The sequence below is a fragment of the Falco naumanni genome, chromosome 18, assembly GCF_017639655.2.
Source record: "Falco naumanni isolate bFalNau1 chromosome 18, bFalNau1.pat, whole genome shotgun sequence".
Classification (NCBI taxonomy): Eukaryota; Metazoa; Chordata; class Aves; order Falconiformes; family Falconidae; genus Falco; species Falco naumanni.
In genome coordinates, this window is record NC_054071.1 from 6,137,479 (window position 1) to 6,155,766 (window position 18,288).

General features: G+C 58.7%; 3 protein-coding genes across 3 annotated transcripts; 2 read left to right on the plus strand and 1 right to left on the minus strand.

The window, feature by feature from the left end:
- Positions 1–17: 17 nt before the first annotated feature.
- CCDC103 (coiled-coil domain containing 103) lies at positions 18–4,796 on the plus strand. Its single transcript, XM_040617521.1, has 4 exons — positions 18–142; positions 444–671; positions 2,435–2,567; positions 4,164–4,796. The coding sequence occupies exons 2-4, from the start codon at positions 520–522 to the stop codon at positions 4,635–4,637; spliced, it is 759 nt and encodes a 252-aa protein (XP_040473455.1). The 5' UTR covers positions 18–142; positions 444–519; the 3' UTR covers positions 4,638–4,796.
- Positions 4,797–7,704: 2,908 nt separating this feature from the next.
- On the plus strand, positions 7,705–9,006 carry FAM187A (family with sequence similarity 187 member A). The gene has a single exon (XM_040617776.1). It carries the CDS (start codon positions 7,705–7,707, stop codon positions 9,004–9,006), a length of 1,302 nt encoding a protein of 433 aa, XP_040473710.1.
- Positions 9,007–10,148: 1,142 nt separating this feature from the next.
- Positions 10,149–16,068, minus strand: LOC121098958 (glial fibrillary acidic protein). The gene is made up of 9 exons (XM_040617512.1): positions 15,599–16,068; positions 15,241–15,301; positions 14,753–14,848; positions 14,515–14,676; positions 13,700–13,825; positions 13,265–13,485; positions 13,009–13,052; positions 12,221–12,306; positions 10,149–11,901 (listed from the first exon to the last, which is right to left on the minus strand). The coding sequence occupies exons 1-9, from the start codon at positions 16,060–16,062 to the stop codon at positions 11,860–11,862; spliced, it is 1,302 nt and encodes a 433-aa protein (XP_040473446.1). The 5' UTR covers positions 16,063–16,068; the 3' UTR covers positions 10,149–11,859.
- Between the last annotated feature and the right edge of the window lie 2,220 nt (positions 16,069–18,288).

The window sequence follows — 18,288 nt, forward strand, 5'->3', positions numbered from 1 at the left end:
GCCATGGCGACGGGAGGGGCGCCCGCGCGCGGCGGCGGGAGCTCGGGTGGCGCGGCGGGGCGGGCGCGGTAGAGTGAGGGGCCCCGAGGGCCGGCGCTGCGCGTGACCCGGCGGGGCTGTCGGGATGAACTGAGGGCCGGAGGTGTGTCGACAGCCGGCGGGGCTGTCGGGATAGGAACGAGGTTCCCAGTTGCTATCTGTGTGCATGGCCCGGCAGGGCTGCCGCAATAGGGGTAGAGTCCCCAAGGCCTGCCCCGTCAGGACTATCACGATAAGAGTAGCGTTGTCATACCAGGAGTATGGGTCCCCGGGACCAATCCTGGCAGGACTGCTGTGACAGGGGTAGGGTCTCTGAGACCAGCCCTAGCAGGGCTGTCATGACACGCGTGGGGTCCCTGTGCACCCAGGAGTGGCCCTGTCCCACGCGTCACTGTTCCCCGCAGGCCTCAGGTCCCTGCCGGATCGCTGCTGGATTCCTGGCGGCTCCCTGCGGGGGTCCCTGTGCCCGGCAGGGCCAGCATGGAGGCGATGGAGGCGGACGGAGCGCTCAGCCCTGGGGCGCTGGAGCGGGAGCTGCAGGCAGCGGTGGCAGCCGACGAGAGGCAGGCGAGGGAGAGCGAGGCCAAGCTGCGGGCCCTGCGCCAGCGCGTCCCATCCTACGAGGAGTTCAGGTCCATCGGGGGACCCCCGGGACGTGGGGGCGTATCTGGGTGCTCCTCTACCCCAACGGGCGGCAGCGGCAGCAGAGCTTTGCTCGGTGCTGGGCGCTCCTGCTGCGGGGCCGACCCTGCCTCCCGTGTGGGTTGTGGAGCTCCAGTTTTGGGACCTCTCAAGAGACAAGGTCACCCAGCGGGTTTTGAGCTCAAACCTTGCTCTGAGAGAGGATTGAGCCAATTGCCTGCGCCTTCTGCTCCAAGTGACCGCCAGCCTGGCTTGACAGGGCAGCAAAACTGCCTTCAGGATTCCCAAGAAGGCCACGGTCCCACGCTATACAGCGCCAATGGGAGAGAAACTCAGCCTTGTTTTAAGATTTGCCCCACAAAATTATCAGGTTGATGTGTGTGGGCTGAGATCTCAGCTGTTCCTGCCTGGAACAGCCAGCGCCAGGGCAGGTCCTCACGGTGGCCAAGCTGTGGGCCAGCTGTGCCCTTTCTGGTAGCGCTCTCCCCCATTCCCGGGCGCAGCACCCACCCTCCAAGCCATGCCAGCCCATCCTGCCCTCCCTTTCCTCTCTGCACACCCCATGCCGTGGTGGTGGTGGTGCAGAAGAAGAGGGTGATGTGTGTCCCCATGCACCCTGCCCAGCATGTTCGTGCCGCTTTGTCCAGCAGGGTTTGTCAGCAGTTTTTTGGCCTGGGACACGGACTCCCCACAGAGGCAGCACAGGGCACTCCCAACACCCACCAAACTCCTGGTTCCACCTAAAGGTCCATGGGGAAGTCCCTCTCCCTTGGCATCCACAGATGGATCTGTAGGTGGATCCAGGACTTTCACCACCCCTTGCTAGACTTACATGGGACTAGATCAAATTCCATGCACGGCTTCATCTCTGCCTGCATTCAGTCATGCCATCTGATGCTTGAAAGGCAGGAAAACACTTTAAAATGGCTTTTTCTCCCCCAGCCTTCTTGCTGGTCCCTATGAAAGAATTCCTGGGTGATTTTAAGCTGTTTTATCAGTGCATTGGTAACAGCAGAGATAATCTGAGGGAGGTAACAGCAGCTTCTCTCTGTGGGTGCAGCATCTTCTCTCCTGTAGCCCACGCTAGCACAGAAGCAGAGAGCTGGACCCCTTCAAAGATCTCCTGCCCATCACTGAGAGGACTAACTACAGGGATTCATCCCACAGGATGAGAGGAACCATGTCAGCCACTGAGTCCAGGCTGCTGTAGTTAGTCACAGATGTCAGTGCGATAAGATGCTGAATTCAGATGAATCCACAAAAATGTGCCTGCCCAGCACACTGCAGCTATGAAGCAGTCCCCAGGAGCTGTAAGAATTTAGGGTCTGGATGCAGTGCTCTGGCGGGGTCTCACCAGAGCAGAGCAGAGGGGGAGAATCACCTCCCTTGACCTGCTGACTGTGGGGGCTTTTATGGAGCCAGGGATACGGTTGGTCTTCTGGGCTGTGAGCACACATTGCTGACTTATGTCCAATTTTTCATTCACCAGTATCCTCAAGTCCTTCTCTCCAGGGCTCTCAGTCCCTTCATCCTCGAGCCTGCATTGATATTGAGGATGGCCCCAACCCAGGTGCAGGACCTTACGCTTGGCCTTGGTGAAGTTCATGAGGTTCACATGGGCCTGCTGGTGCAGCCTGTCCATCCTCTGGATGATACATACGTCCTAAATATAGAAATTGCCTCAGAGAAGAAGCTCAAAGCCTCCAAGTGTTTGTTCTTGCTAAGTGTCCCATCCCTTTCTTGTTGCCCACAGGAACATCGTGCTGGCATCACACCTGAAGCCCCTGGAGAAAAAGGACAAGATGGGTAAGAGGAGGAACGTGGTGTGGAATCCCTGTGCCGCCCACACCAAGGCCCCACAGGCGAGCAATGTGGAAATCCCCCAGGTGAGGGAGACACCTTCCGGGACTTTATCGGCATCTAAAAACTACTCCAGAATAACTGGAACATAATTTTAAAATGCGAGAGTTGGTCAGAAATATCTCTATATGTGAGCAAGCCCTCAAAGTCCCCAGGAACATTGGTGTTTATTTAGATAATCACAGGATTCAGTCTCAGGCCTCTACTTTGCATCTGGTAAGAGCTTGCATCAGCTGCTTCAAGAACTGCCTGCTTCAACCCTGTGGGAATCTCAGGACCAGCTGCACAGCGTCGGGCCTGAGCTCCCAGTATCCTGCCTCTGATGGTGGGCAGTAACAGATTCTTGGGGAGGAGTGCCCTCCCTTGACTGCACTCTTCCAGCTGGCTGCAGTTTGGAGACCGAGCGCCAGGGTTGTGCATCTGGATTATCACATTTAATAGCCACAGATCACAGAACTAACGTGAACGTAGCCAGTTCTTTTTCACCCTGTGGTTTAATTATGCATGATGTGGAAAAGCACTGTTTTGTTTTAAACCTGCTGCCTGCTGAGTTCACTGGATGCTTCTGAGTCCTTCAGTTGGGGGCGACTAACTAAACGTTTTCTACCCAGGTCATTTGTGATGTAAGTGACATCTGTCCTGCCCCCTCCAGTGGACTCTGTCCAGGCTGGAGAGTCCTGGTCACTGGATGCGTAGCCAGGGATATTTCCAATTGATGTTTCCCATGGATTTTTTTGACACCAAATTTCATTTGCCTGTTTATTATGAGATCTTTTTGCAACCTTCTAGGCAGCTTTGTGTTTTCTTGGACTGAGCAGTGATCTCCCCAGAGCAAATTCTGTTCCTAATCCCATTAGTGCTTGGGCTCTGATCTCCAGGGCTTCTCCATTTTGTGTTTAGACACAGCCTGATGTTGCTGTGCCTTGTTCTCGCTATCTGTATAAAAGCCTAAACACGTTAATCCTCCTTCAGTCTGTGCATCAGTTAAATCAGCAGCAATGAGTTCAGCAGTTCAATTACATATTGTATAAAACAGGATTTCCTTTTATCTGGAGATGCCACATTGAGCTTGGCTCTCTTAGAGCATGCTCTCTGCCACAGACCAATACGAGTGCATTATGTCACAAGACACTGTGTTAGGGCCATCTGCATATTTTCTGGGGTTTACTCCCATACCTTTTATCTCCTCACTCCTTTGATTTGCCTCACAGTGCTTGAGATGGAGCAGAGGTTTTCAGTGAACTCCCTGGATCTCCAGGGGATCCCCTCCCAGGCAGTAATGGTGGAACCAGACTGGGAAGCATGTCTGGTCCTGGTTGGGGCTGGGGTTATTCCACTACTGGTCCGTGTTCATCCATGCCAGGTTTCACGTCTCATCCCTTCTTCCCTTATTTTCCTCTGAAGTTCTCTGGTTTCTGTGGGGCTTGAGGAACCTGGTATTTCTTTGTCTTTATGTTTTGCCACCTCACAAGCTTTATGCAGCCCTTTGTGCTATCAAAGCCTGTATTAAAAACATCTCTGCCATCCATGGGGGGGGCGGGGGGGAGCGTGCAGGGGCAGGGGATAAAAGTCTTCAAATGGGAACAAAACAAAAGGAACTGGGTATCTCTTCTTTCCTTCAGGAACTGGATCAACTGCCTGGAACCTCTGCCGAATTTTACAGAGATTGGCGCAGATGCTTAAAAAGCGGGAAAGAAAAATACCAGTTTTTGCTTGAACTCGGAGGAAAGGCCTTGGGCAGAATCTTTCAGGCTGACTTGGGCTTTGGCCTCCTGGGTGAATTCCTTATGGTGCTGGCAGAGAACGTCTGTCATGAAGACAGAGATGCCATCCTTCAGATCTTAGAGAGCCTTTCGGGCACCAAGCGCTTCGGGTTAAACGTGGATCTTCTGAGCGAGTCAGAGAAGGAAAGCAGCAGGGATTTGTTTAGGAAGCTGTGGAGCATGACCAGGAATGACTGGACTGCTGGCCATCCCAGCAGCCCAGCTGGCTGTGAACCGGAGAGGGAAGCCCACCTCACGGACACCAGCTTGCAAAAGGAAGCTGAGCAGGAAAGGATGGTGATAGATCTGATGAAACATTACCAGGCCAACTGAAGGAGCAGAAGTACCCGGGTCGTGCAGAAACAGAGTGCAAAAGAGGCTCAGAGCTCGACTTTGGCATCACTGTGCAGGACAGATAAATTGAATACATTTCTCTGTACCTGGGACCACCCAGAGTTATAGTTTTGCACAAATAAAGGTTAATTACCGAGAGGACTGTGTTGTGAGAATCTCTTAGATGAGGAGAGCAACTGAGGGAAAGAAAAAAGTTGGCTGCTAGTTCTGAAGGACAAAACCAAACCCCACATAGTCCCTTCCCTTTTTCATCTCTGTCCATTGTCACTCAGAGGGTTTAGGAATCTAATCAATGACGCTTTGTGTTTAACCATGCAGGCACTGAAGGCAGAATGGGCTGATGGGGGTGGAAATGCTGTGCAAGGTGGTGTATCTGGGATTGGTCCAACCAGCTATTTTATTATAGAATCATAGAATCATTTAGGTTGGAAAAGACCTGTGAGATCTCCAAGTCTGACCGTTAACCCAGCACAGCCAAGTCCATCACTAAACCGTGTCCCCAGGCACCACGTCTCTGTGGTTTTTAAAGACCCGCAGGGATGGTGTCCCCACCACCTCCCTGGGCAGCCGGTTCCGGTGCTCGGCCACCCTTTTGGTGAAGAAATGTTTCCCGACACCCAACCTAACCCTCCCCTGGCACAACCTGAGGCTGCTCCCTCTCGTCCTGTCCCTTGTTACCTGGGAGCAGAGACCGCCCCCCCCTGCCTACAGCCCCCTGCCAGGCAGCTGTAGGGAGCGATCGGGTCCCCCCTGAGCCCCCTCCTCTCCAGGCCGAACCCCCCCAGCTCCCCCAGCCGCCCCCCATCAGACTGGTGCCCCGGCCCCTTCCCCGGCTCCGTGCCTGTCCCTGGACACATTCCATCCCCTCTACATCCCTCTTGAGGTGAGGGGCCTAAAACTGAACCCAGGATTCGAGGTGTAGCTACACCAGTGCTGAGCGCAGGGGGACGATCACTGCCCTGCTCCTGCTGGCCACAGTTTCTGCTATAAGCCGGGACGCTGTTGGCCGCCTTGGCCACCTGGGCACACTGCTGGCTCATGTTCAGCCGGCCATCAGCCAGCACCCCCAGGGCCTTCCCTGCTGGGCAGCTTTCCAGCTGCTCTTCTGCAAGCCCGTGGTGTTGCATAGGTTGTTGTGACCCAGGTGCAGGTAATTCTCCCTGTTGAACCTCATACACTTGGCCTTAGCCCATGGGTCCAGCCTGCCCAGCACCCTCTGCGGAGCCTCCTGACCCCCAGCACATCAACAGTACCCTGCAGCTTGGCATCCTCTGCAAACTCCTATTCCTCTTCAAACCGCAGGGCACAGGGTAAACCTCAGAGATCCTGCCACCTCGTTGTCCTGTGATCTTGGACACTATGTATTTTTCCGAAATTCCACATAAGCTGGAATTTAGAAGGATCTGACAGGCATCAGTCCAACAAAGAGACTCTCCAGAGCTGCCTAATACTGTGTCTAAATTGAGTTGCACTCCTGTTCTGGCTGCAGACCAGAGAGGCCCTCACAGGGCACAGCTCAGCACCTGCCCACCAAGCTCCGTTGCACTTCTGGTCTGGGAGGATCCCGGAGCTGAGCAGCCTGCTGTATGTTACATTGCCCAGACTGCCTTGAAGCCAGCTCAGGAACAACTGTCAGGTCCATTTTGTTCCAAAAGCCATCCAGTGGAGCATAAGGTAGAGTGACCCTGGCAGGTTATAACCATCCCTCTCCCACCTTCTCTGTAGAAACCACGAGCCACCTAATTGCAGGCTTCAGCTTCATCTCTAAGGTCTGGCACTTGAATGTTGGGCTTTGCGGCACTGATCTTGGGAACATCTGTGTCCATGCAACCTGCTGTGGGTGCCATTCCTCTTGTCTTTGCCTGACACCTGAAAGCCTGAGGGCTAGCAGAAAGCTGGGAGCTGAAGTCTTACACAAAACAAGAAGATCCTGGAGTTCTCCAAGGTCAGGACTGGGGACGTTGATGCAGGGACAGACCCAGCACAACAGTTACAGCTCTGGTGGGAACAGGCAGAGTGCTTTCAGCAGCCCTGAGGATCAGGGCTTGCGCTCACAAGGATGGGAGCAACTTGCTGCATCCCCATCACATGGGGAAAGGCAAAATCCCCAAGGTTTGGGGAGAAGAGTCAGGAGAAATGAAGTACAGGAGAGGTTGTGTGAACACTTATGCGAGGATGGGCAGTTAGACCAGCTGGGATCAGTTTCCCAAGCAGTCAGGTCACGGTCTGACCTGAGTGTCTGCTCATCAAGTGCCAATAGCTGAGCTGAAGGTCTGGCCAGAGTCAGTAGGGAGCACATAGATCACCTTCACCCTAGGAAAGATGCATTTAAGGCCTCCAGGGTTGGTTCCACCATCAGCCCAGGTGGGGTGATATGAGCAAAAAGCCTTGCTTGATCATTCAAGAGAGGGAGAGTCTCAAACATTACCTGTGTGGAGGGGCTTCAGCACATAGACCCTTGTAAAGCCAGTGGGGAGGATGTAAAACCAAATACCATGTTTGAAGCCTCTTCTTCCAGGCTACGGAGGTCAGTTGCCATCAAAGGAGGGTCTTCTCTGGGTTCATTGCACTTAGGGGGGTCAGAGCAATAATTAACATTTGCTGCACGTGAGTCTTTCAAGAAGATGGTGGCAGTTCTATTATTCCCACCACGCTTCCCATCACTGCCTTTTCCCCCCGCGGCTGTGCTGCACAAACGACCTGCCCGCTCGTTGTCAAGGACACGGACAACAATACTCTAGAGCTGCCGGGAGACAGGAGAGGTTCTAGAGTCTGTATCCTAGGGCACAGCCTGCCCCGGGGTGCAGCAGGGCGCTCCCGGCAGACGTTTGGCTGGGGTGGGATATTTCAGCAGCTGGTTGATCCCTGCTGTCGGCCACGTGTGCCACAGGCTGGGGGACTGTTTGCAGAGCCCGTCTCTGGCGAGTGAGCTGGTGTGTGCATAGTCCCTGCCCAGCACGGGCGCTGCTAGCGTGGGTTCTGGCTCTCTCCGCTGAGGACACAGAGGCTGGGTTAGTCCTGCTGACTGCAGAGAGCACACAGTGCGATGGGGACACGGCTGCTGGGAGCCACCTTTCTCCTCTGCCTGGTAGATGTTCTCCACGCCTTTGCAATTGAAGAGAAAGGAGATGTGTTCAAGCGGATGGCTTGTCCTGCTTTCCTGATGTTCGACAATGCCGCGTACCTGGCTGACATGACCTTTGAGCTCCCTTGCAACTGCAAGCCTGAAGAGGTCTCTTCCGTCATCTGGTACTTCCAGAAGAACATGGGCAGCCACAAAACCACTGTCCTGACAGACTTTGCTGGCACCATGGTGGTCGACTCGGGCCATATCCACCCGGGCAGCAGCGTGCTGAAGCGTTTTAGTATCCGGATGTTCAGCCTCATCGTCTTCCGAGCCCAGGTGACGGACTCGGGACACTACCTGTGCGGCACTAAGAAAGGGGACTACTTTTATGGCTATGATGTGGATGTGCAGCCCACCAAGCACGTCACAGTGGCTTTTTTGGACAGAGGCCAGCATGTCCAGGACGACTACACAGGTCAGATCTTCAGCCTCTTCACCACCTTCTGGGACTGGACCAGATGCGACCGCTGTGGGGTGAGAGGTGAGCAGCGGCGGATCGGACTCTGTTACGTGCGGAGCGCCCAGCTGCACCCCCGATACCGCACCGCTGTGCCCAATGTCACATCCTGTGGCTCAAGCGCTGTCCCCGCACATTTCCAGCACCCTGACCACCTCCGGAAACCTGAGGTGGCCATCCGGAGCTGCCTGATCCCTTGCCTGAAGAAGGAAGTCCCCGAGGAAGGCGTGCAGGTCATCTCCAATGTCATTTCCAAACTGGGCGAGAAGCCCTGGCTGCCCCGCATCCCCATGCAGTTTCACCAGCAGTCCATTGGAAGTGACCTGATCATCATGTGCCCCGGAGCCCGGCCTGAGCATGCTGTGGCGTGGGACAAGGACTCTGTCAGGCTCTACCGCCCCCGCTATCTCATCAGTGTCAACAAGAGCATGAGGGTCTTCATCGACCACGGAAACCACCTGCACATCCAGCGACTCCGGGTCAGCGATAGAGGCACCTACTTCTGCTGGCGGGAGGGCGAGATGGTGGCTGGCTTTCGGCTCAGCGTGATCCGCCAGCGCCGGCACCGGCGGACACTCACTGATCCCGAGACCATCTTTGCCATCAAGGCCATCGGCATGAGCTACACCTTCATCAGCATCATCTTCATCGTCGCCCACCTGTGCCGCTGCTGCTGGTGGGTGTTCAGGTGCCCTGCCAGAGCACAGCATCTCCACCACAGCCCCCACACATCACTCTTACACCTCGGGCCATCCTCCCAGTAGAAATTTTTAATATTCTGGCCATTAGAAATCAAAATGCTGCCAGCACCCGTTCAGCCTCCCTTTTGGGTCAAGAGCGTGATGGTGAGGACTGGTGGGAAGGCTCCCTGTGCTGCAGGTGGGCGCAGCTTGGTAGGCACAGGCGAGGGTTCCACGCCGCCGCAGCTGGCCCCCGGCTCTGCTGCTGGCTTGCTGTGGGGTTTGAAGCTCGATATAGTCTGTTTCAAAAGAACACTTGGAGTTGTTGCAAGGTCTTCTGGCCAAGCCCTACTGAGTTCTCAAACCACATCAGTGATTCATTAGAGCTGTTTTTCTGAGGCTGCTAAAAAGACCCACCAAACTATTTTAATCCAATTAAATCTTGCTTTTCTTGTCTGGTTCTTTTTATACTTTTTTTCATCACTGAGAACTTTGAGTGCCAACGTTTCAAAACATTCAGTGTTCCTTTGAGCTACTTAGCTGGAGCAAACCCATTTTTTAAAATTTTGGTTTAAACCTTTTTTTCACTATTGAGGGGAAAAAAATATTTTTCAAATCAATCTGGTGATTTTCTTCAGAAATTTCTCCCTTTTTTGGTGGCTTTTTTTAACTTACCAACCCAGCACAGACTTGTGATCCAGTATTTAGGCCTATATAATTATTATGCATGTCCTCCAAAGAGGATGGCATCTCTGCAGGGTTTAGGTGGCCACTTGCTCGCTCCTCAGCATGGTGCAGGACGTCCCCAAGGGCTAATCTCCTTTTTTCAAGGAGGTGGCTTGGGGATTTCAGCATGCTTTCAAATCCACCATCCATCCTGACAGCCGCAGCTGATCCCAGGAACTTCCCAGGAGCTGCAGCTTGGGTTTGTGTGGGGCAGGAGCCAAGTCAGGGGTTAAGAACCCCGAGAAGATCCCTGCTTCTCCTCCCTCCCAGCCTGCATCCTGGGGCGGTTATTCCTGCCCCCACCTCCTTGCACTGCAGTCCCATACGGGTGCTGACCCATGAAGCGCTGGCCGTGCCTTGGGGTACAGCACCGAGCTTGTGTCCCCTGGCTTTGGGCTCAGTTTGGGCTCCCAAAGGGTCTCACCACCCCGTCTAATCCCCCAAAACCCAGGGCACGGGCTGTGGAGCGGCGGATTGCAGGCACAGCCATGGAAACACAGCATTTGCGTTAGCTTTATTTCTCATCCGAAGCTGCTGCGGGTGTTAGTGCATTAATTCAGTGGCAGTGTGGGCTGCAGAGCTCCAGCCAGAGGCTGCTCACAGGGGACCGAGCCCCCGGGGCCACCACCACCCCACCCCACATGCCAAATGCAGGCAGCACCCGCGTCTCCCACAACACCTCCTGCCTCTGGGAATGGCTCTGGAGTCGGTAGCTGCAAAGCATGCTCAGCACCTGAGCCAGGGGATGAGGGGCACAGAGGGGACGAGAGGGGTGGCATCTGGGTGGCATCTCGTGTGCTCATCCCAAAGGGCTTACAGGGTACGAGAAGTGCTGCTGGGTCATTGCTGCTGCGTTAGGTGGCATCAGGAAGGGTTTCGCTCATGGTCAATAGCTAAATTGAAGGTGGGGAGGGGGGCTGTGGGCAAGCACCAGGCTGGGCAACGGCCCTGGGCGGCATGTGCTGGTTCGGGGGGGCACGGGAGGACAGGCTGGGGGTCAGGGCCATGTGGAGCCCAGGGACAAGGGATTTCTTCCAACCCCATCTTGAATGCCCATGTGGGGGATGGGTGTGGGCTGAACACATGGCAGGGAATGTGGCCAGGGCAGCCCCGGTCCCCCGTCCTCCTGGCCCCCAGGGTGAGCCCAGGCGGGACAGGCAGGGCAAAGATGGCTCTGTTTGTCCTCCCCATCACTCCTGGATTGCGGGAGGCACCTCCTGCTGTGAGAGCACCCATGGGTGCCCCAACACCCTCCCCCTCCTCCTCTGCACTCCCCTCCTCTCCATTTTCACCTGCATAGGACCCCCCCCAGGTGAGGGGCCGGGCGCAGGGCCATGGGTCACCCCTCGCCACAAGCCCCTTGGGACTGTTATTCCCCACCACAGCGACAGGGACACCTTGGTGGCGGACACCAAGTGGGGGTCAGGATGGCCCTTAACTCTGTGCCAAGAGAAGCCATTGAAGCCACCCAGCCTGCTGTGCCCACCACTGCTCCAGCCCCACAAACCAGCCCGGACACCCCCGTGTCCCCAGGAACCCTTCGTTGTCCCCATTGCATCACCCTTCAACACCTTCCTGACAGCACCCTGCCTCTCCATCCTGCTTGTGCCTCGTGGCTAAGCTCACCCAATGCTGGTGGCAGGGAAATGTCCCTCACCAGCCGGTACCTTGCACCCTGCAGCCCCCCCACTGAAGGGTGCTCCAGGCCTGGGTGCACTGGGGAGATTTGGGGTGGCCTCCCAGACCAGAGAGAGGGCAGCAAAATGGGATGCAGGGAGAGATGCTCTTGGCACCACTGACTTTTCCAGCTGGTGCATGGAGATCGAAACAGGACAAACTCTCTTCCTGGGCATTGGTGAGCTGGAGACCAAGGGTGAGCACGGACATGACCCTGGAACCGCTGGCCCCTCCATGCTGTGGGACTGTGGTCCCACCCAGGCAGGGGAGCTCAGCCCTGCCTGGTACCCCCTCCCCGCAGTGTCCAGTCGGACGGGTGCTCTGCTGGCAGCCAGTCCTGAACAGGGTGCTAGCGGGGTCCCTGGGGCGCGAGGTGACATGGGAGAGGCCAGGCGTGGAGGCGAGGGAGATACTTGCTGCCAAAGGACCACCAGCTCCTCCTGTGACCTGTGCCCAGACGCAGCTCCCTTGCAGCATCAGACAGGACCTACGGAGCTATGGCTACAAGCATGTGGCTGCTGCAGCTCCCCCACCCTACGCCGCCTCCTTGTGCTCCTGCTTGGACTCCTTGATCACCTGGAGGCAGAGCGAGAGGAACTGTCACCCTGGGGGTCAGGCTCTCCTCCCCGACTGAGCCTGCCTGGGCTCGGGATGAGCTTGGGGACAGGGACAGGCATGGTTTCCTCTACGAGCTGCCAGGCTCAGCTCCACCACGGTCCAGAGCTGGCTCATGCCGTGCTCTCAGGGCACTGGGATCATTGGTGCCCTGCCCAATGGCTGCTCTTGGGGCCGGGGAGGGCCCCATGTGCGTAATGAGTGACCTCCTTGGGGACACCGCATGGGAGGTAGGGGTGGAGGGGAGGTGGCATAGGTTACATGGATGAGGACTTCCCACCTCTCCATCTCTGGTCTCCACGGTTTTGACCACAATGCTCCTCTTCAGGTGGGCTTCTGACAGGGATTTAGTGTCCAGGCTGGTCTCTAGGGGACACGGGCAGGACATGGTGGTGAGCCGGTGCCCAGGGTATAGCCCTTCCAGCCACGCTCAAGTGGAGGCACCCAAAGGAAACCGGCTGAGCTGGAAAACCCTGAACCATGGGAGACAGTGGCCCTTGGGACATGACCAGTCTCAGGGACGCTGTTGGCCCCAAGGACACACTTGGCCTTGGGCATGCAGCTGGCGCTGGGGATGTGGCTGGCACTGAGGACGTGGCTGGCTTTGGGATGTGATTAGCCCTGGGGACACAGCTGGCACTGGGGACGTTTGGCATTGGAGATGTGGTTGGCCATGGGGACGTGGGTGGCTTTGGGATGCCGTTGGGCTTGGGGATGGCGTTCTCCTTAGAGACACGGTTGGCACTGGGCAGTACAGCTGGCCTTGGGGATGTCATTGGCCTTGGGAATGCGGTTGGCACTGGGGACATGGTGATGTGGTCTGTTTGGGGGATGTCATTGGCCCTGGGGACATGCTCAGCCTGGGGGATGTAGCCATGACACACTGCTCCCCCCAGCCTGGGAAAACCCAGGAGTCCTGGTTCCTTGTGATTCAGAGGAAAACCTCCCAGTCCCTCTGCGTGGAACAGGGACAGCTGAGACAGAAGCTCCTCCCATGAAGCCCCCAGAGGCCACCCCTGCTTGTGCCACCATCCTGCCCCCGTGCCCCACACGTAGCCACAGACTCACCTCGGATCTGCAGGTTGGAGAAGCTCTGCACAGGGATGGTGATCCTGCAGGAGCAACAGGGGACGTTGGGAAGAGCACGGGGTCCTGCTGCCCAGTGCCCACCAGCTCCACTTTGCCCAGGGCTGGGGCAGGAGGGCTGGAGGATGGTCTCCAGCTGAGCCGGATGCCCCAGAGGGACGACGAGGACTTGGGCGTGGGTCTGGGCATGGCTGGGGATGGGGAGAGGGGCAGGATGGAGCCCCCGCTCTGCCATCACCTGCTCTCCTCGCCCTCCAGCAGCTTGCGGTACGTGGCGATCTCAATGTCGAGGGCCAGCTTGACATTGAGCAGATCCTGGTACTCCTGTAGGTGCCGGGCCATCTCCTCCTTGAGGCTGCGGATGTCCTCCTCCAGCCGCACCACGGTGTCCTGGTAGCCTGCCGTTTCCAGCGCGTAGCGCTCCTCCAGCTCCCGCAGCTGCCTCTCCTGGGACTCATTCTGGGGGGGTCACGAGGGGACATGACACCCTCCACAACCACCTTCTCCCAGGAGCTACAGGCTCTCCACAGCGCCCGTCCATCTCCTGTCCCTGGGGATGAGCCGTTGGCCCAGCAATGGGTAGTGGTCCCTGCCACCGTGCCAGGGAGCCCTGTGGTGGTGGCAGCTACCCGAGGCCACGTGTCTCCCCTTGCACCCCACGGCCATCGCCTACCGAGCCCCGCAGAGCCTCCAGGTCACAGGTGAGGGCCTGGAGCTGGCGCCGATACTCGTTGGCCTCCTGCTTGGCTGCGCGCAGGGCTTCCGCGTGCCGGGCAGCCGCGTCCGTCAGGTCTGCAAACTGCGGGGGGAGGACACGCGCCATGGGATGGGACCGCCCAGCAGGGACGTGTCCCCATGGCACCTGGCATGGGGACACAACCCTGCTCTGCTCCACAGGAGGAACATGACCCTGGTAGCACGTGGTGTAAACATCCATGCTTTCACGGGAGGGAGGCACAGCACACATGGGACATGTCCCCGGTGGGTGGTGCGTGGTGCTGGGGATGTGTCCCTGCCCTTGTGGGTGGAAGGGACAGTGCACATGAGGCACGTGGCCGATGGCATGTGTCATGGAGGCATGTCCCTGCTCCCTTGAGGTGATGGGACAGCAGACATGGGACACATCCCTGATGGCAGGTGTTGCTGGGGACATGTCCCTGCTTTGTGGGTGGGAGGGATGGTGCCTTGGGATATCACAGGGGATATGTCCCTGCTCCTGTGGGACGGTGCACATGGGCTGTGTCACCGTGAACACAACTCCCCAGGAACTGTGCCTACGTAACTCACAGGGGACGCATCCCTGCTCCCCACGGGGACCAAACCAGGACACGGGACACAAGCAGGGACAGTGGGGATCCCAAACCCCATGCACCACCGACAAGTAGAGCCACCCAACGCTGGGGTGGTCAACCCCAGCCCCGAGCAGGTGATATCCTGGGAGGGGACAGCCAGGCCACCCGTCCGCTGGGTGATCGGCTCCCACTGCACCTTGGACTTGTACCACTCCTCGGTTTCCTGGATGTTGCTGGTGGCCATGGCCTCGTACTGGCTGCGGATGTCACGCAGGGCGGCTGTCAGGTCCGGCTTGCTTGCATCCACCTCCACGTGCACCCGTTGCCGGGCCAGCTGCTCCTGCAGCTCCCGCAGCTCCTGGGGAAACACCAGGGATCAGCCCAGCCCCCCCCCGCACCCTGGGAGCCCCCCGGCCCCACGCGAGTGGGCTTACCTCCTCGTGGACCTTGCGGAGGAAGGTGATCTCATCCTGCAGGGTCCCCACCCGCCGCTCCAGGTCCAGGCGAGCCAAGGCAGCAGCATCCACATCCTGTCACCGCAGCAGGAGAGAAGGGACAGTCCCCAGCGCTGGCCACCTGGCTCTGCTCCCTCCTGAGCTGCCTGGCCCTGCCCATTCCTGCCCATCTCTGCCTTGTTCTGCCCAGCTCTGCCCCATTCTGCTCACCATAACACATCCCAGCCCCTCCCTGCCTGCTCCTGCCCATCCCTGTCTTGTCCTCGCCCATCTTTGCCCCATCCTTGCCCCATCCCTGTCTGATCTATCCATGCCCATCCCTGCCCCACCGATCCGTGCTCCACCCCTGCCCCATCCCTATCCCGTCTGCCCATGCCCATCCCTGCCCATCCCTGAGGGAGGCTGAGCAAGGGGCTGAGCCTTTGGGGTGCAGGATGACAGACGCAGGATCTGGCCCCTGCCCTCACCTGCCTGTAGGCAGCCAGGTTGCTCTCGGCCTCCAGCCGCAGGGTCACCTCGTCCTGCAGCCTGCGCCAGCACGGAGAGACACCGTTACTCACTTGGCTTTGGCGCCCATTCAGCACTGTCACTCGTTACTCTCAGTCCCACCGACAGAGCCCCCTGGGTCAGCACAGCCCCACGCCACCAGCATCCATGCCGCATTGGTGCATGTTCCCATCCCACACACCCCACCACCCTCTCACACTGTTCTTGGGGGTCACCCTGGTCCCTGTTGCCACCCATGTTCCCATCACCGCCCTGGTCCCCATCATCACGGTGGCCACCTTGGTCCCCAGGACTGCCCCAAGCAGGGCAGTGCCTTACTTCTGCTGGAGGCTGCTGAGGTCCTCGGCGAGGTTGTCTCTCTCAATTTCCAGACGGGCTTTGGCCGTGGCCAACTGCTCCACATGGCGCCGCAGGTCACGCAGCTCCTCCTGGTAGATGTTGGCCAGACGCGGGGGTTCTTGGTCCCGCACCTGGTTCAGCTCCACCACTAGCACTTTGTTCTGCTGCTCCAGGAGCCGGACCTTCTCGATGTAGCTGGCAAAGCGGTCATTGAGCTCCATCATCTCCACTTTCTCGTTGGTGCGTGTCTCTCTGAACTCTGAGTTGAGTGCCGCAGCCAGCGAGAAGTCCATCTTGCCTGACCCCAGGCGGGCACCCATGCGGGCACCTGCCTGGGTGCTGTGGGGAGCACGGAGCCGGGCTGGGGGGTTGGTGGGGAGCACCCGGTACATGGGGGTGGTGGGGCTGAAGCGGCGGCCATAGGACAGCCGCTGGCTCTCCATGCTGAAGGGGTGGGTGCGATGTGCCTGCCCAGGAGGTTTTATAGACCCCGGGGGCCCCCGCCCCACCAGTCGCCCTGGCACTGGCCACTGGCCAGCGAGCCAGAGGGCCGGCATGAAAGCCAGCCTTTGTGGCACCCTGCAGGGGTGGATGTGCCCTGGCTCCCAGCCCAGGCACTGCGGCACGGCCCCCTGCCCACCGCCTGCCCCCCCGACGGGCACTGCAGGGGCACCCCACGGGGCAGCCATAGGGTGGGTGCTGGGTGCGAGGCTGAGCAAACACCAAGAGGCTGGGTGCGATGCCATGGGGCACCCTGGGTGCAGGGAGCAAGGCCGGGTGCCGTAGGGTGCCCGCAGCACGGGTCCAGGGGATTCCGCACCCTGGGGATCATCCCCACGACACCCCCGGCCCCAGGAGCCTCTCAGGGTGCTCAGGGAAGAAAGGCAGTGCACAGGCTCAGGTGTACGTGTGCACGGCCACCCCCCTGGCACATACACCTGCACGTATATGCACACACCCTGACATGCCTGTGAACACGCACACGCATGCTTACATGGGCACTCACCCCTGTGTATGCTGCTGGTATGGATCCCCGCATGTGCAGGGACCCCACCGCCCTGTGCACGCATCCGTCAGGAGGCAGCCACGCACATGGCTGTGCGCATCCACTCGTGTGCATGCGTATGTGCGCACACAGGCTGCCCATGTCCACACACACACATGCACGCCTGTCCCTCCGTGCCTGTCTGCACACACGCGCACCACATGCAATGCACACACGCATGCCTGCCCTTGTACATAGACATGTATACACGTGTGCACATACGCACACACACACTGCTTTCCCTGAACTTGTGTGCACACACGTGGAGCTGCACACACCTGTCTACCCTTCCATGTAGACGCGACATGCACGGCCATCCTGCTGTGCCTACACAGGCACGGCCACATACGTGCACACACACGTGTGCACACGCCCACGTTCCCCGTGTCACGTCCCCCCCAGGACAAGCCCCGCTACAAGCTGCTCAGCACCAGCCACCAAAGCCCCATCTCCCCAGTGGGCCGAGACACTTTGCAGGCGTTCTGGCAGCACAGGCGGGCTGCTAATTAAGGCAGGCTGCTAATTAAGTGGCTGAAGCCTCCAAAATCCTTTCCACACCAGTGGGTCTGTAAAAGGCTCCTGCTGGAGCCTGGCTGGGACTCAGGACACCAGGTCCCCTTCCCAGATCCAGGTGGGGTCTGATTCTGCCACAGCTGCATGTGTGTGGCCGTGTCACTGCTCACGCATGCACCGAGCTGAGGAGTCTTTTGCCCTCCTCGATGGCTCATGGTGGGGAGGTGGGCGAGGGCTGAGACCCTCTCCTGGGTGGAGGCTGGGTGCCAGGGGCTTTCCCTGGGCAGCTGAAAGGGGCTTTGTGCGGGGCTGGAGCCGGCGCGGTCCGGCACAGCCGCGGGGGCCCTTTGTGCCAGGGCACGGCGCTGCCGGGAAGCAGAGGGGACGGATCCAGGGGCAGCGGTGATGGGCACAGGGCCACCACCAGCCCTGTCCCGTCCCCCCCGCCCCGAGCCACAGTGTCATGGCCAAAAAGGGGGCATGGGCAGGCCTTGGGGACAGCCTAGACATAGGGACAGTGGTGTTTTGGGGGGCCAGGGGCACAGGGGGCACACGGTGGCACCTGGATGCGTGCCCTGAGAGGCAGGTAGGTGGGAGGAAGCTGGGGGACAGGGGTCCCTGGGGATGCTGCAGGCCCGTGGCTGGGGACAGGTCTCTCCAGCCGCCAGCTAGGTGGCAGCCTGTGGCCGGGAAAGGCTCCGCGCCCGCTCCGGGACAGGGACAGGCAGCCAGGACCCGGACCGTGGCCACCGTCGCTGAGCCACCAACAGGGAGGGTTGTGGCAACAGCTGCGCCGCCCATGGGTGCGATCTGTGGGGACCCAGAGCCGCTCTGGGGAGCCATGCCGATGGCACTGGTAGCACTGGGGCAGTGCTGGGGGACAACCTCTTGCTGCCACATCCTCTTCCAATCGCCAACAGCTCCTTGTCTCCAGCCAGCCCCGTGTCCTTCCAGCTGTCCTGGGCCGGTGTCACCAGTGAGGGGCAGGGGTTTTGCTCACAGAAACGCCTGGTTTGGGGCACCTACATACCCCATATGTGCTGCCTGGCAGCCCCAGCCTGCCAGCACAGTGACCTCCCTGGGGACCCATGACAGCCCACGGTGACAGGGG

Excerpts from the sequence above, each read along its gene's own strand:
- FAM187A (XM_040617776.1), top strand. The coding sequence starts at position 7,705 with ATGGGGACACGGCTGCTGGGAGCCACCTTTCTCCTCTGCCTGGTAGAT.
- LOC121098958 (XM_040617512.1), bottom strand. The coding sequence starts at position 16,062 with ATGGAGAGCCAGCGGCTGTCCTATGGCCGCCGCTTCAGCCCCACCACC. Across the intron at positions 14,677-14,752 it reads TCCGCAAGGTCCACGAGGAG|GAGCTGCGGGAGCTGCAGGA; the intron begins GTAAGCCCACTC and ends GTGTTTCCCCAG. Across the intron at positions 13,053-13,264 it reads CTGGAGGGCGAGGAGAGCAG|GATCACCATCCCTGTGCAGA; the intron begins GTGATGGCAGAG and ends TTGCTCCTGCAG.
- CCDC103 (XM_040617521.1), top strand. The coding sequence starts at position 520 with ATGGAGGCGATGGAGGCGGACGGAGCGCTCAGCCCTGGGGCGCTGGAG. Across the intron at positions 672-2,434 it reads CCATCCTACGAGGAGTTCAG|GAACATCGTGCTGGCATCAC; the intron begins GTCCATCGGGGG and ends TGTTGCCCACAG. Across the intron at positions 2,568-4,163 it reads GCAATGTGGAAATCCCCCAG|GAACTGGATCAACTGCCTGG; the intron begins GTGAGGGAGACA and ends TCTTTCCTTCAG.